General features: G+C 36.3%; 1 protein-coding gene across 5 annotated transcripts in view; it reads left to right on the plus strand.

Annotated features, from left to right (window-relative positions):
- Positions 1 to 16,382, plus strand: part of NPAS3 (neuronal PAS domain protein 3) — a 629,011-nt gene that overhangs the window by 316,349 nt on the left and 296,280 nt on the right. For 3 of the 5 annotated variants that reach the window (XM_075712984.1, XM_075712986.1, XM_075712988.1), the window contains one exon: positions 765 to 847. In XM_075712984.1, the coding sequence (XP_075569099.1) occupies positions 765 to 847 (83 nt within the window). The remainder of the gene's footprint in view (positions 1 to 764; positions 848 to 16,382) is intronic. The other 2 variants (XM_075712985.1, XM_075712987.1) reach the window with 1 other exon arrangement.

Raw genomic sequence — 16,382 nt, forward strand, 5'->3', positions numbered from 1 at the left:
ACCTAAGCTTGCAGTAGATGCCTACATTTGTTTATACTCAGACTTGATTGCTGGCTTTGTGCTCCTGGCATAGAGAGTTTAACAAAATATTTTATCATTTCTCAGCCTTTTTTGTAGTCACTGCTGCCTTTGAAACATGACTGCCTATTACTCACTTTGTACTTTTAAACTATATAATTTAAATATAGAAGCTGAAGTTTCAAGTACTTATTCCAGCAACTAACAGGATATCTGGGATACTACAATACTTCCCTATGCTTAACAATAACTTTGATATCTCAGATGTGTTTTCAAATGGTGACTTTTTAATGTTGTGTTTACTTCATTTCAGTTTCAAATAAGATAAATCTCTCATATCTGCCTAATTCCTGAGTAATATTTAGTTCTTATCCCCACATTTCAAAACATTTACATTATGTGTAGCCTCTTTTTCATTAGTGTTTTTCACTAAATTCTGCATGCTGTCATCACCACGTGAAAAAAAAATCTTCTACAAGGACTTGGGATATATTTGAATAAATGATTCATTTCCAGAGTTCTTGGAAATTTAAACAGATTAAAAAAAAAAATCATTCCTTTATCCTTCAAATTTGAGTCACTGAAAATTACATACCAATTTTATTTACCATATGCAAGGCAAATTTGAAATTAACACTGGTGTATAAAATGCAAAGCATATTTAAATAGTTAACGTCAAATGGTGTGATTAGGGGTGTATTAGAAATGAATGTGCAGACCTTGCAACATAACTGTTTTTTATTCAGTTATAGGTGCCCAGCGCAGGAGAAGTCCCAGTGCCCTTGCCATTGAAGTATTTGAATCACATTTGGGAAGTCATATTTTACAGGTAAAAAATGGCTTTTCCAAGAAAAATCAAAATAACTGGCTGGTCATATTTCTGCTAATAATTTGAATAGTATTGTCAGCACTTACATTAATGAGATTTAAAAAAAAAAAAAAATTATATTTCCTTCTTTTTAGAAAGCCCATGTTTGGGAGAATGTTAATGAGAGGGAGGGCAAGTATTATTTAGCTGAATCACAATATTTTGTTGCTTAGACTGTGCAGTAGGTGTTTGCTCACAGAATGCCTTTATGTATTTGTATGTATGTGTGCACAAAACAGTATTTTGTGTTGGTGATGTGATTTGCCTTATGTGTCACGTATAGATTTAGGGGTTTTTTAACCCCACTTTGGTTTATGAACACTGCTTTCCTCCCCAGTTGTCACAATTACATATCACAAATTTGCAACAATCTGCAAAGAGAAAAAAAATGAACACCAGCGTGCCTCTTAGGTCTCTTTAGCTATGAGATAAAAACTAATCTGATATTTGTCAAAGAATTTAGTCACACTGTACAAGTCATCGTATTCCAGGAAGATTAAACTGAAAAACAATGACCTGATGGAAACATTCTTATGCATGCTTTGTTTTGTCAGGGTTACTACAACCTTTCTTAGGTTGCAGTAATCAAACATGGAGCAAAAGCAGTTAAGAACAAACTGTGATGTGTTTTGTCAGCAAGGCAAAAACCCAGCACTAAGGAAATAAAAACCATGTAGTCTTTTCTAAGTGCAGCACTGAATAACTGCTCTTATTTAGCAATGTACACAGCTTCTCAATGCAAATATATTGCTTGGTGTATTATCTTTTGAGAGGTACAAAAGAGGTAAATTAGGATATTATCATGAGAAATATTCCACTTAATTTGAAATGATTGAGAGCTATCTCTCTGTACTAACTCAGCTGTGGCATTCAAAAGCACTATGGATAATGTTGGATTTTTCGCATCTTTATAAAGTATCTAAATGCAGAATAGCAACAAAGATAATTTTAGGAAAACATGAAAACATGAAATTAACTAGTAGAATGAATTTCTCTTTGGAACAAAAGTCATGAATGAAGGGATTTCTATGATTTCCAAGGATTTACTTAGTTGTACACACGTGGCAGAGGCCTAGGTCAAGATTCTGATTCTGTAAGCAAATACTTGTGTTATAGTTACAGTATCAAAGATATGTGCACCAGTATATACAGTACTGTGTCTGCATATTGGACAGAAACTGTAGAAAAAAATGAAGAAATAGCAGTTTTGTGATATTTCAGTTTATGTAATTTGTCAGTGTGGTTTTCTGAGTATGTAAACATGTACTATATATCCTAAAGGTATGTTTTTTACAATATGATTTATAACAAATATCTAGATAAAACCTTATTGAGACTGATTTATATACACTCCTTAAGTATTAGGTATCACCCTTTATGAATGAAAATGAAAAAAACTAGGATGGCCACTTTGAAAACTACTTGACATTTGAGATTTTCACTTATTGTATATTAAAACAATTAGTAATTTTATTACTTATTTAAGCTAGATTCCCCTTTTGGTTTTTATTTTTTGTACTTATATGTGATAAATTAAGGTGTTTTCAGGATATAACTTTATCATAATACCAGTAAAAAAACCTGTATTGCATTTGTACCTGTAGCTGAGTATTTTCAGTCAAAATTACCATCAGCATCATATTGAATACCTGTTGAGGTGTAGCCTTTTCAGAGAGGGTGGTGCTTTTACCAAATTACTCCCATTAATCTCTCAATTGATAATAGAAAGTTCCACTCTGACATTTAAAAGAGAATAGACTGTTGATGATAGATAAAGGACAAAATGAATTAATAATGGTGGCAAGTTTATCATGATATGTTAATATCTTGTCTTATTTTAACAGAGTAATCAAACTTGGAAGGAAAGTCTAGGTCACGCATTCAAATGCACCTTAACAGATCTGAAAGGACTTCAAGGTACTGCCTTGTGGTCTTATAGGTAGAAAGATAATCTCCAGAAGACAAAATGATTTTTAAAACAACAATCAGAGAGATTCTGTGGTGGAATACAGTTCTAACAAGTTCTCATTTAGTCTGCTGCTCCTAGAAATTATTTTCAAAGCAGTATTGTGATAAGTATTGTTTGCAAGTGGTGCAAACAACCTTGACTATACCTTGGGAATACCTGTATTTGATTTCAGAGTCTGCTATCTGAGGAAGTTGAATTAATAGTTAGTTTGTTTAATCCCTTTTGCTATTAATATTTTGAAGACTGGGCTAAGTGTAAGATCAGAAATTAAGGAGCCTCTCTAATCGTTCTAATATTTTGATACTTCAAAATTTATTGACAGACACATGAGAAGCATAATACAGTATGTTTAAAAATGTATATAGTTTATTTATCGTGATGTTGTAAAAACAGAAATGGAGGTGCATCTTGTGATATTTTACATCTTGATTCTACAAGCAAGTAGTGTCAGTTAGTCACATCAAAAAATTTCCAAGCCACAGCCAATTGGTTTATATCATGCTGAGGGGATTCCCACAGTAGGTTTGAAGCCAAAGACACTACCCACTGTGTGCTTGTGGAAAAAAACCACCACAAAACACGAATACCCAAACAGTATTATATCAGAATCTCCATGTCAGGGCAAAAAGTCTTTTAAATGTTTTCCAATTAAGATCACCTAAATGATGAAAAGTAGAAATGCTTGTAATAGAGGAGAAAAATAGATAGTGGCAATACCTTAATTAATTTTTTACAAGATTTTTGATTTGCCAAATTGTGTGCTTTGTTGTCTTCTACATCCTTCTTCTCGAAAGTGCTGTTATAATGAGAACAGACTCCAGTAAAGACATCTCCAGTTTTATATTTCTGTATATATATTTTATATTTGTTTATTAAATAAATCCAGTAAAAAGAAAATATTACGTCTGGTACCTACTATTCAAATACTTGGTTGAAATTGGTTGTAAAAATTAGCAAGAAGTTTATCATTATTTTCAGGGCTCCTGGATTTTTTCTGTAACTTCATTGCTATTGAGAATGTGTGGAAAAGGGTCAATAACCCCATATTCTTCATATAATCAGGAATGATCAGGAAATGTAGAACTAAATATAGAGAAAAGGGAAAGTTAGTGAATATATTTGCATATGCAAATTAGCTTAATTGATACTGCTTGCCTCTACAGGGATTTTTCATTACAAACTGGAGTGCTACATTGTTCAGCTCATATTGAGTAATTTAGTAACTAATGAGACCAGTTTGCACTAATTTGCATATGATAAATGAGCTTAATTGCAGTAAATAACTTGGAGGCATAATTACTTAATTTTCCTGTGTTGCATGGCTTTTAAGTTCACGTATGAACAACTCAAGATAATTTTGCATATTTAAATTAGTTGCTTTTAAAATTCTTGAACAAAAAAGAACACACCTTACAATTTGAACTGTAAAACAATTAAAAGTAAAATGTACAGTATTTTCAAATAAAATTTAATATTTTAAAAAATACCTATTTCTTCCTTTAAAAATACCAATGCCTTCTTAAAGAATAAATATTTGGAATTAAACACAATGGAATAGTTTTAAAGTCAGAATAAGATAGAAAGATGGCATTAGTAATAATAATAGAACTGTGTATCTGAACTGTAGTGAGCGGTACATATTTTGTATTCCTGCATACAAGAGTGATAACTTTCATAATTGCATTCTTTGCTTCAGCAATGCCTATTCAACTGTTAAGAAACTGTAACACTTTCATATAACATTATATTACTGTACACAATAACTTAGATACTAGTTGTCTTAAATTGTCTATACTGTCCTATTTCTACCTAGTTTTATGTGAAGAAATCCTTAAATCGGAGAGGTACTGAAGTGTCAATGCAACAAAGATGTCTCTTTTTTTCTTTTTTTTTTGGTAGACTTCATTGATGGTGAGCACTGTCATGAATAACCATTGTGATTTCTACCATGAGTTTCAAAAAAAACCAAACAAACCCCAAAATCAGAATAGATGAAAGATCCCATTTCATTTCTGCAATGTCCCTAAAGTTATTGCCCATTACATACTTTTGATAGAATTGATAGAATTGAACTACAGAACTAGACAGGGAAAAATCTCAAACACGCAACTACCAATCTCATGAACAGTTCAGTCCCATAGTGAGATCTGTTGTGCACCCGTGATTTACAAGTGGATGACAATCACTGAATTCTCCATCTGTACCATAAAGGGGCCCACCTACCTTCCTAGAAGCTTTTCCTAAGCCTTGTTGAACGTTACCTTGGAAATTTTATGAGACTTGCATTTCCCTTTTACTTTATATTGTACCTTTTTCTCCCATTAAGAAAGTATTTTGTGATGAACAAAGGTCTTCGTAATTGCAGTATCAGATTCAATGAAGAAAAAAAAAATCAGGTTCCTATTAAGATCAAAGAAAAGGCAGTCTCAGTGCAAACATTCTGACCCTATAGACTGTATTCATCACCATCATTGAGTCAAGAGCCACAAGATACAAACCACTTAGCTTGGATGGAGTGGTTCACAATTCAGAGAGGATACCTGTAGTGGATGTGCAGTTGTGTCCAAGATGACCCAGCAAAGTCATCTGTAGTATGCACAAAGGCTGTAAGCCCCTGTTTACTTCTGAGCAGCCTCCATATCAGCACAGACTTGATCATGTAATGTAGGCCTCCAATGGGAGCAGAATTTGAACTACTTGGAAGCTGTATATGGCTTAAATGCTGCAATTTGGCTTTACTCCATGCAGTAGTCCCAGACTTTCCATGAATGAAAGGCAATCTGATATTTTGTAAACGTACTTCACATCCTTTTCACTCCACTGGAAGCCTCAGCTTGTGGATGGAACTTCATGGAGATTTAATTGTGTCTTTATGTCCATCCTACAGAGAAGCCACAGGTTATTAGACCCATTGATGTTATTTCAGCTTTTCTGTATTTCAAGTCAACAAACACACAAAGCACCCACAGCCTATGGACATAAGAAACCTGATGAATTGCTAGCATTGTGAACAATTGAAAGATGAAATAGTTTTATATTCTTTTTTTAAAATTATTTTCTTTTATTAATGCATCCAGCACTGTAATAATAGGAGTAACATGAAACTGTACAAATATATCCTGTACATCAATATAGTATGCTACTGTTCTTCAGAGTGGGTCCCTTATTAACTGTGACATAAACGTGCAGGATGAATGCAACATCTCTGGTTTCTAGTGAATCATTCCAGGTGATGCCACTACCATATAGAGTAGCTTAGGCTATATCTGGGTCAGCAGGTTATTTTCTGGACCATGTCAGGTAAGCTTAAGTTTCCTCAGGAAAAAGGAAAGTTACTAACAGTCTCTTCACTCCAAGTGAGCACTCTAACAGTTAGTCTTCTGTTCGCAGGTAGCTACTATGCCATCCACCTGCACTCCTAAACTAAATGAAAGCTGTGCCTATAACTGTGTTCTAGAGGCTGATCCTATCCCACTGTCTGAGCTGTGTAATAGCTGCAAATAACAGATTGAATCATACATGTGATACTCTCAGAAGTACTCATGGTCACATGAATGATCAACTGAATGCTAACAAATATTGTTAATATCTCGGTAGTTACAAAACAAATGAAAAGGCTTTTCCCCATATGCAAATAGAAAAATTAGAAGTTGTTATTGGGAAAGTGTTTCCACATTCTCCTCAAGTTAATGCAGTTTTATCATCCAGTTTATAAATGAGTGTTATCAAGTATAGAAGGTGTAGGAACAAATACCCAATTTGAAGGAAACTTTCATATCAAAGTTTTTTCTTTGTTGTCCAAATGGGTCTTGTCCTCCATTTCTGTTACTAGTTTTGCAGCACTGTTGACACTCTTTGTAGGACAATGGTATTCTGTCAAGCTTGGCATAGACAAAAAGTGGAAAGAATTCACTATACATTTTCACTACAATATTTAGTCATGTTTGGAAGATGTTGCTGTTTACCTATAATTACTAGATTAGAATATAACAAGACAAATGATGCTATTCATTTTTTTCTAAAAACGTCTTGCTAGAGAGCATGCGGGTAAAGTTTTCCATACATTATAAATATGCATGTTCAGCATGCAACCAGTTTAGATTGTGCAAAACCTGTGAATCTTTTTTGTTAAGACAAAGTAGAGATTAATGAACAGAGCAAGTTATTTACATTTTTGAAGTAATGAACACTTGTGGATGAAGGTACAAGAGTTGCACGCAATTAACAGTGTCAGAGAAACAGAAGTTTCTCCTGTAGTGAAAACAAGTACTAATACTTTGCCCTGTAAGCACACTGTTAGGAATTAAAATCGGCCAAACAGTATGGATAATCATAATTGAACAAGGGATAATCGTAATTGAACCAGAAAACACATAGTTCTAAAATTTGTCTTCCCCCACAAATGTTTGAGTATTGTAAAACTTTGCAGCGTTTTAATTCAATATAAGCAGTAGAAAAACAAATACAGGTTGACATTAAGTTTAGAGGTAGTTCTGTGCCTGCCTAGGCTATAGCTGAGTGGAAATCTCATTTCTTCCAATATTTGAATTATTATAGGGAGCCCCATCTGACAAGGAAGTGGGAAAATAGACAGGAAAGTGTTGGAGTGCTATAACATATTAGCGAGAAGATTTATCTTTTAATTTGCTATTTTCAGTCGCTCTGAGCATTACATAATGAGGTTATCTCTGCATAACACTAGTCAACACAGAAATAGTGACACGAGACTAAAGGTGAGGAAGCAGCAGATGGTAGTGCTGATGAAGGATTTTTCCAGGCTGTAAAAGGTGTTAGCAGAAAAGACTTCTACTGGCTTGGAGATTTGTGAAGGGCAGTTGCTAATGGTGATGTGAGTGGTACACTTTGTGAGGATGAAGAAGACCATTCGGCTTCTTGCAGTCTGTATTGGGTTAAAGGGGTAGACTACCAACTAACCTCTGTTAACATGTGTCAAAGGCAGGCAAAAAGAGGAAAATGTGAAAAAGCCGACAAAACTTAGGATATGTTGGAGAGCATAGATCTGTGCTGTCTGAAAGTAAAGATTTTTGGGATGAAGCAGAGATTAAGTTATGCATCAGTAGCCAAAAATAAAGTGGAAGGTAAGAGATGAATTAAGAGTTAGATAGTTGTTACAGATCAGTTGTTACAGTTGTTACAGTTGTTTGTTAGATAGTTGTTACAGATCAAACCATGCAGCAAAGCGATCCTAAACTTTCTCTTGGCAGTGAAGAGCATAATGCAATGAGACAAAATGAGTACGTAACAAGTCAGAACTGAAGGTCTGGAGATAGTATAAACCTCTATGAGGGAATGATTTCTATAAGGCACACATGTAGTCTACTTTGTATACTTAAATTTTGAATATGAACCTCCTCATTGTCATGTACAGCCTATTTTTATCAGTTTTCTTCCTGAGATTAAGTGTCATCCAGAGTGTTCAGGTACAAAACCAAAGGGGGCACCAATTGCTCTCAACAAAGTGCAGTCCAGAAATTGAATGCAATAAGGGAGAAAAATAGACACTTACTTAATCTGCATCTCTATCTAAAATGAAAACCATTCAGTATGCAACCATGTTTTATCTAGAAAAGCTGGCAATTGTATAAAGTTCAAATTAGTCATTCAGAAACAGTGAGATAACAGTAATAAATTGGATGTTGTAATGCCTTAGTATAAACTGAACAAAAAAGATGGATTTATGATGTAAGAGCTGGTAGTATTTATACAGATGGTAGTACAACATTCTAAAAATAAGACAATTTCTAAGTGGACAGGACCAAAGAAAATAATCTAGATTATTTTGAGAACATTAAATTAGGAACAAAATTATAAAAAGTATTGAACAAGGCAGCAGAATGTCAGGATACTAAGTGTTATGTAGAGAAAAAGATAGAAAGACACACAGTCTGCATGGAAACAGTCATTTGGGGCGACATGAAATGTCCAGTTATTAACTGCTCAAACACCTCACCCAAACACAGTTTAAAGGCAGGAAAACAGTGTAAATGCTGATATGTTGTGAAAAAAGCCATAGGACTCTGGTAAGAAAAGATTAGTATCTTGCTTTGCAGTGTGCCTTTCCAGGGATTAGGCATCTCCAGTAGCAGTTTCCTCTTTATAATTTAAGGATAGATGCTATTTCATCTTTCTGCAGCTAAATATATAATCTACGTAGGAATCTGTTTAGGTTTGATCGCCAGTCTCTCCTCAAGTACTTTGTAAATTGATAGTCTTCTCAGAAGATCATGCTCTTGTAATAAAAGGGTAAATTCTTATACCTGATGTTAGTTTATTTAGAACTTTAGAAATCTAATTGTGCATTTTATACTAGTGTAAGTGATTCAGAGTAATGAGAAATATTTGAAGCTGAAGGGAGGCAGAAAAACCTCATAGAAATTTCAGTGTTGTGGGCCTGTATTCACTGTTGGATGCTCTTTTGCACTTTAAGCATGTGTAAATGCCACTGAATGCTATGATATGGCACTGGTTTTACACTGGTTTAAATTATAACAGGGGTCAGCCTGATACATTGCACGTTTCAAAAAAAACTTGGAAAAAAGGCTCGATTGGAATCTGAAAAGGTTAAAGGAGTTGCACAGACAGCACTGTTACAAGGGACATCTCAGGTCCATTAGCTGGAACACGTAGCAAGAGGATTTCCTGGGTTCAGGAGACTCGAAAGGTGCTAATTTGCATACTCCAATTTGTCCCAGTCACAGTAAGTGTGTCAGATTGACTCCATAAGGGCAGGGCTTTCAATCTGGAGTTATGGCAAAGGTACAGCGTCCTAGCAGTTGCTGCCCAAGGGGTTGTATGCTAAAAGGAGACTGGGGGAGGAGTGGGAAGTAGGAAATTGTTTTGCAGTCGGAGCTTGAAGCAGTACACTTAAACCTGCATTTTATATGGCAACTATATATAAAAGCGTCCAGTTTCATTTAATAAAGAAATATTTGATCTGAGCAGCACACAGCATACTGTAGTGTGTCATTTAATTCCTGAGAAAGTATTTGAAGAAAATGATATATCTCAGCACTGTTTGTTGACCGTTTTGTTGTCACCTGCTGAGTGTTGTCATTTCCATAGCCAGTGGGCTGTATTGAATCAAACAGAGGGAATAGGTCATTAAAGAAATGGAGGACTTTCTGCAGCCTGTGGATGCTGAAGGAGGAATTTTTCTTCAGATACATCAACAAAACTCTATTTAATGGAATCTACATTCAGCTATGATTTGGGGTTTAGCCCTATTTTGCTCTGAAGTAAGGTGGCTTGAAAAATATAGACAGCATAAACTAATGTGTGGGTTCACCAGAAAGAATTATACCTTCTATGGTGTTTGTAAAGATATAGGTGAGGACAATAAGTGTCCTGGTTTCAGAATGCCTTGTTTCTTTTTTTTTTTGATCACAGCATTCATCAAGAAAGGAAAAGGGTGTTGATTTTATATAAATAAATAAAAATGGGGAAAAGTGCATTTTATGGGCATGCTGTGCAAGTTAACAGTGATATTTTTCTTCACTTTCTTGAAAACATTGATGACAGTTTCAAAGATGACTATATTCCTCATTTCAGGTCTTATGAAAACTAAAAGCACTAGAAATAGGCTTTAAACACCCTTTGTACTCCTCTGCAATAGAAGTGAAGGGCAGCACTACATGCCCTCTTTTTCCACAGGAGCTGGCAAAGGGTAATGTTGGAGTCTGCATACAGAGAACCCTTAAACGGAGCACGGACAGCTGACATTCATGTGAATGCTATTGTTTAAGGCTGCTTTTAACTCTGAGTTATTTCATCATATCTGCTATCTGCTAGTCACATTTTCATACTTTTTGGCAACTGTGTGGTCTAAATAAATATAAAAATTAAATAATGACATGGAAGCTGTGTGTTCGACCTTCCCCACTGCTATAGAAGCTGGAGCCCGAGATGCAGTTCTGTATCCCCTGGATTTTACTTGGAAAGTGCAAGCACCTTTACATGGACTTTAAAGCACAAAACATTTAAGGGAATACAAATATTGTTGAAATAAATGAGTCAGGCTTATAGAGCACACTCTCTCTGTTCTGAAGTATGTTATCGCAAAAGTTGATTAAAAGTGGTTGTTTCCTTTAGTTGCTGCTAAAATGTCACTGTATTAGAATTTCTCCCTGTACAGAAAATACAAAAGGGAATATGGAAACAAATGATAACATTTCCAGAAGTAAGGTAACTGTTTCTAATTGCACTGTATCGCATATTCTTTTGGGGGACATTTAATAAGTTCACATAAGATGCAAATCGATGCTGAATTCTGTTCATTAGTTATGCACAGCACTTAGCCAATGAATTGTTTTCTTCTTTCACATTTTTTCCATTTTAAGGAGAATACTCATTAGATGTACCATTTTACATTACCGTAAGACTATACCACTTTGATAGTGTCTGATGGAATTCAGGCTTGATTTAATGGATTGTAAATTCTTTCCTACGTATTATAGATAGTGATTTAAAGTGTGTATCATTGGCTTGCTTTGCACTTAGTATTTGTTATTCTGTTCTTCCCTTCAATTATATCTTCTGCTCAACGTAAAGATTTTAATCTTTGTGACTTCATTCATGTTTTTTCTAGCACAGAGGTGGTGGATTATCTGCCTTTAATGCACACTTCAAGGAGAAAAAAAAAATCTGTGGTGGATGTGTGTCTGTGCCTAGAGTTCAGAAGTCCTCACATTTCAAGAGAGGCCTACAGCAGAGAACAGGAATTGTTTCTGCCAGTCATCATGATGGAGGACACCTTCTTTGCTGTAGCAAGCTGTCTCCTAACCCATTTATAAAACCATTTTGTTGTTTGCTTTCAAAAAAATAACATTAGGTGAAAGTATTTTTTTTTCCTTTATTTTTTCCCCCTCTTTTTACTGTATGTAGTTTAGGAAGTGGGAAGAAGGAAGCACCAACAGTATGGGACTGATCAGCTTTCTTCAGGCTATCGGCAAATGCTTCGTAGTCCACAGTATGAAAAGCAGTGTTTGTTTTATGGAAAATGAATGAAACAAAGCCAGAGTTTGAGTGGAGACCTAATATGTAACAGACCTGTAGAGACTCTCAGATGTCTTCTGTACAGTCTCAGAGAAGGTCACTTATAGAATCATAGAATTGTTCAGGTTGGAAAAGACCTTTAAGATCATCCAGTCCAACCATTAACCTACACTACCAAGTCCACACTAAACCAATCAAGGGTAGACTAGACTAAACCATGTCCCGAAGTGCCACGTCTACCCTTTGAACACCTCCAGGGATGGTGACTCCACCACCTCTCTGGGCAGCCTTTTCCAATGCTTGACCACCCCTTCCGTAAAGAAATTTTTCCTAATTTCCAATCTAAACCTCCCCTGGTGCAGCTTGAGCCCATTTCCTCTCGTCCTATTGCTAAGTACTTGGGAGAAGAGACCAACGCCCACCTCACTACAACCTCCTTTCAGGGAGTTGTAGAGAGCGATAAGGTCTCCCCTCAGCCTCCTCTTCTCCAGCCTAAAAAACCCCAGTTCCCTCAGCCGCTCCTCATAAGGCCTGTGCTCCAGACCCTTCACCAGCCTTGCTGCCCTTTTCTGAACATGCTCCAGCACCTCAATGTCTGTCTTGTATTGACGGGCCCAAAACTGGACACAGTATTCCAGGTGCAGCCTCACCAGTGCCGAGTACAGGGGGACAATCACCTCCCTGCTCCTGCTGGCCAAACTGTTCCTGATACAGGCCAGGATGCTGTTGGCCTTCTTGGTGAGATTTAAATTGAAAGACAGTACACAGTGTTTCAGTATTCAAAGCAACCAAAATTTTTACACAAAAATGTATTTCTATTGTGGTTTAGAACTTCCAGGTTTATTTATATGAAGTATTCTGTCAGCAGACAATTCTGGAAAGAAAAAGCCCTCTGCTAACTCTGAGACAAAAAGTTTGGGACTTGAAATAATCTCGCTGAAAGACTGTGCTGCTGAGCTTGGTGTGTCTCTTTTTGGGTTTTTTGGGTTTTTTTTGTTTGGTTGGTTTGGTTTGGTTGCTGGTTTGGGTTTTTTAATTTTTCATTTACATGTCTGAAACAGTAATTATCAAGGCAAGGTTTTTCATCCTTTACAAATTATGTAGTCAAGCAAAATCAAAGACAGAATATGATCCTGTCTTTGAAGAAAAAGGGCTAGATATTATTCTAAACATAAATAATAGTTATCAAAATGTATATTAGAAGGTATGAAACAATTCAAATTCTCAAGGATACAATGCTGTATTGGTCTATCAAAAAAAAGAAAAAAATACTTGGGTTTATTTATTATAAACCCAAGCTTACAGTCCTGAAAATGAAAGTAATTTTCCATGTTTTTATGTGTCTAATTTCTTGCGAGTAGCCATTTTTATGTGTTGCAGTTGGCACACAATAATAGATATTTTCCACTGAACACCTAGTTGTAGGCTCCTAAAGCTATGCCTGTGAACAATCAAACCTGCACATCAGCTGGCCAACAGCAGGTACTACACCTTTCTCTAGAAAGGCCTGCTCTTGTCACTGGCGTTGGCATTGAGGGCATTGTAGGGATTCTTATTTGTGTCTACTTAGGCCCCCACGCATTTGCATTTTAGAATGTAGTAGTCCACATTAGGTTGGGCACATGCTGTGGGAGAGGAAGGGGGTTGCTTCATGTCTAGTCCTTGCACATTTAGGCTACTGACTTTTTACTGCCCCCCACATTTCCAGTGTTTGCCAATGGCTAATTAGCAGCCTTTGGCATTGATTCTACGAAAGTTTCCCCAGCTCCCAAACAGATTATTCCTGATGAGGGTATGAATTATTGGCACGTAGGAGGCTTGGCAGGAAGTGACTGTAGCTGCTATTGCCGAATTCAGGAGTGTGTATACCCTTCAGCCTTGCTCTAGAATGACATTCAGTGACCTCCCTCATGGAGAGGCTGTGATTTTGGGAGACTCCGAATGTAAATAGAAAGTGGCCTTCCCCATTTCTTATCTGAGAAATGGTTAGCATTTCTTAATTTAAGGGTATTATGAAGCTTTGCTCCCAAGTATTAAGGTATTGTTGCATTCTCAAGTCAAAGGGGAAAAAACTCATACTTTTTCAAAGCAACTAAGGAAGAACAGTTGCAACAGCAGAGCACAGCATTTTAGTTAAAGAGCGTTTTATTCTCTTTAGTGTTAAGAATGTGCCTGTCAAGGGTGACACATGTAGATTTCTAAGCAGATGTCAATGATATATCAGCAAATTTTTACACAGTTTTTTTTACCATACAGAACATTTTAATGTGTTGTGTTTTCCTCTTCATAAAAATGTCTTTGTGGTGTCATCCAAATCTTACACTTGCAATTCCTGGCAGTATATCTAGCAGTAAAAAATTGGTTAGGATTAAAAAGTAATGGATGGTATCAGCAGAGCTCCCCAGCCACTGGATGGGGAATGAACGTTTACGCATTTTACAGATTCACTGCACCTGCAAGATTTCATGACTTGTGCCTAAATCACCAGGAACAGTAGAAATACTGGAATTAGATGTGTAGTGGCATATGAAAGCATTAAGGGACGCATACTATGCTCAGATAGTACTCCTTAATAGAGAGGAACCACTCACTAATCCAAGAAACATGAGCACAGGGCAGCAGCAGGCTGACCTGCAGCAGACAGACAATCGGGTTTATCAGCAAAGCCAGCAGTAGAGCCAGAAAAGGAAAGCTGACATCCAGATGCCGGTGATACAGGCATCCTACCCAGACTTGGGCATATGGGTCCTGCATCTGTCAGTGTTACACCAGCAGTTGGCTCCCAACCTTGAGCAGATTCTGTATTCCCAGTGAGTTAGAGATCCCCGCCAGCACAGTCACTGAATGGATAAGCCAAGTCTTCTGAAGCAGTGCTGTTACGTTTGAAAGGCCAATTTAGGTCGAAAGATGTCCTATGAGATTGTATGAGGGCTCTTCCCATTCATGGCAAGATTGGGATGCATAAGATTTTTTCTGCTTATGCAGGCATATAAAAAGCAGCAACACGGTGAGGAAATGACAGCATTTTTTAAATGCCAAAAGAAAAAGAATCCGTTTGAAAGGACTGGAACTTAAAAGTGGTTTTTTTTTCATGTGGAAAAGAAACTTGGTTAATATTTACTTGTTCATTTTCCTGGGGGAATTGGTGGGGGTTTGTAAGTCAGCCTTGATCTCCAGAAGCCGTGAAATGACTTCTCTTTAATGAAGAAGTTCTCTCCCTATACTGTCCCAGTTTCAAAAGCCTGTGAAGGCCAAATCCATTCGTGCCACACAGAGCAATCTCAGAGAGTGAGAAAAGTCCTGTGACAGCCATGAGGGCTTCTGCCTCCCCTCTCTCCCAATACTTTCTCCTTCAGCAAAGTTCTTTATCCAATACTACTTTTCACTTGTATAAGCTAATGGGAGGGCTGTCTTTCAAAGAGTTTGAAATAGAAGTATTCATTTAAGAATGAACACTTGAAACCAAGAAGCATCAAGGACACTCTGGGACTGAGAAAGTCAGCATGCACATTGGCCTCCTGTACAGGATGAAGGTGTAAAAGAACTTGGAAAGGAAGCTTAAACCATCTTCTTTAATTGCCGGTAATCTCTTTCAGAGGTGGCTGTATACATCAGTGGAGCATTTACTTCTTGCCAGACTTAGATCCTTAAACTAAATTCACTGTAAGCATTATGTGGTCAAACTGCCGGAGCTGAATTTACCCTTGAATAGGCTAGACAGGTATTTCTTCACAGAGAGAGGGAGGAGTGGACTGTGAACATGAACACATGCTACTTTTATTCAGCTCTCCCCCACAGCTTTGCTTGTATGGTTTTATTTTGAAAATTTCTGGTCAACTCTTTCTAATATAGAATTCGTATGGTATATAGGGATTATTGGGATCTCATAAGTCTGGGCTGTTCTAAAAGACGGTGGTACTGGAAGGATTACTGACAGTGCAGCATGTACTTCATAGCTCTTTAAATAAAAAAAGGCAATCCTTTAAAATAAGTAGCCAGTAATTATTAATTCATTTAGCTCATACTATAAAAATGTTAGTCATTTGGAACTAATATGGCTTAACATGCTTCTACCTTGGGGATTTCATTGTATTTTAGCAATTATTTACTTTTTTTTTTAAGTGGTATTAATAACAACAACAATGATACTTCTCTTAAAGGTGTGATTTTATGAAGTGTGTCTTTAATTTTAACCAGTGCTTATATTGATTAGCAGAAGGGAGGTTTCGGTTTTGTTTTAAAAGGGAAATGTTTCAAAAGAGAAAAAAAAAATCAGGAATATAAGAGGAAGAGAAGGTACAATGCCCATCTTTTACTATTTTAGCCCACTAAGACACAGGTAAGTTATGTCTTCATAAACCTCTCTTGAGTTAAAAAAGGACATAAAATTAAAAATAGAAACAAAAATGTCCTCTGCTCAGTTTGCTTTTTCTGTACAATAATAGAGTTCCTTTGTATTTCACTTAGTTTGTCATCAATATATCTAGTACTTTGAATATTAGTTATTGTTGTGGT

The sequence above is a fragment of the Pelecanus crispus genome, chromosome 6 (assembly GCF_030463565.1).
Source record: "Pelecanus crispus isolate bPelCri1 chromosome 6, bPelCri1.pri, whole genome shotgun sequence".
Classification (NCBI taxonomy): Eukaryota; Metazoa; Chordata; class Aves; order Pelecaniformes; family Pelecanidae; genus Pelecanus; species Pelecanus crispus.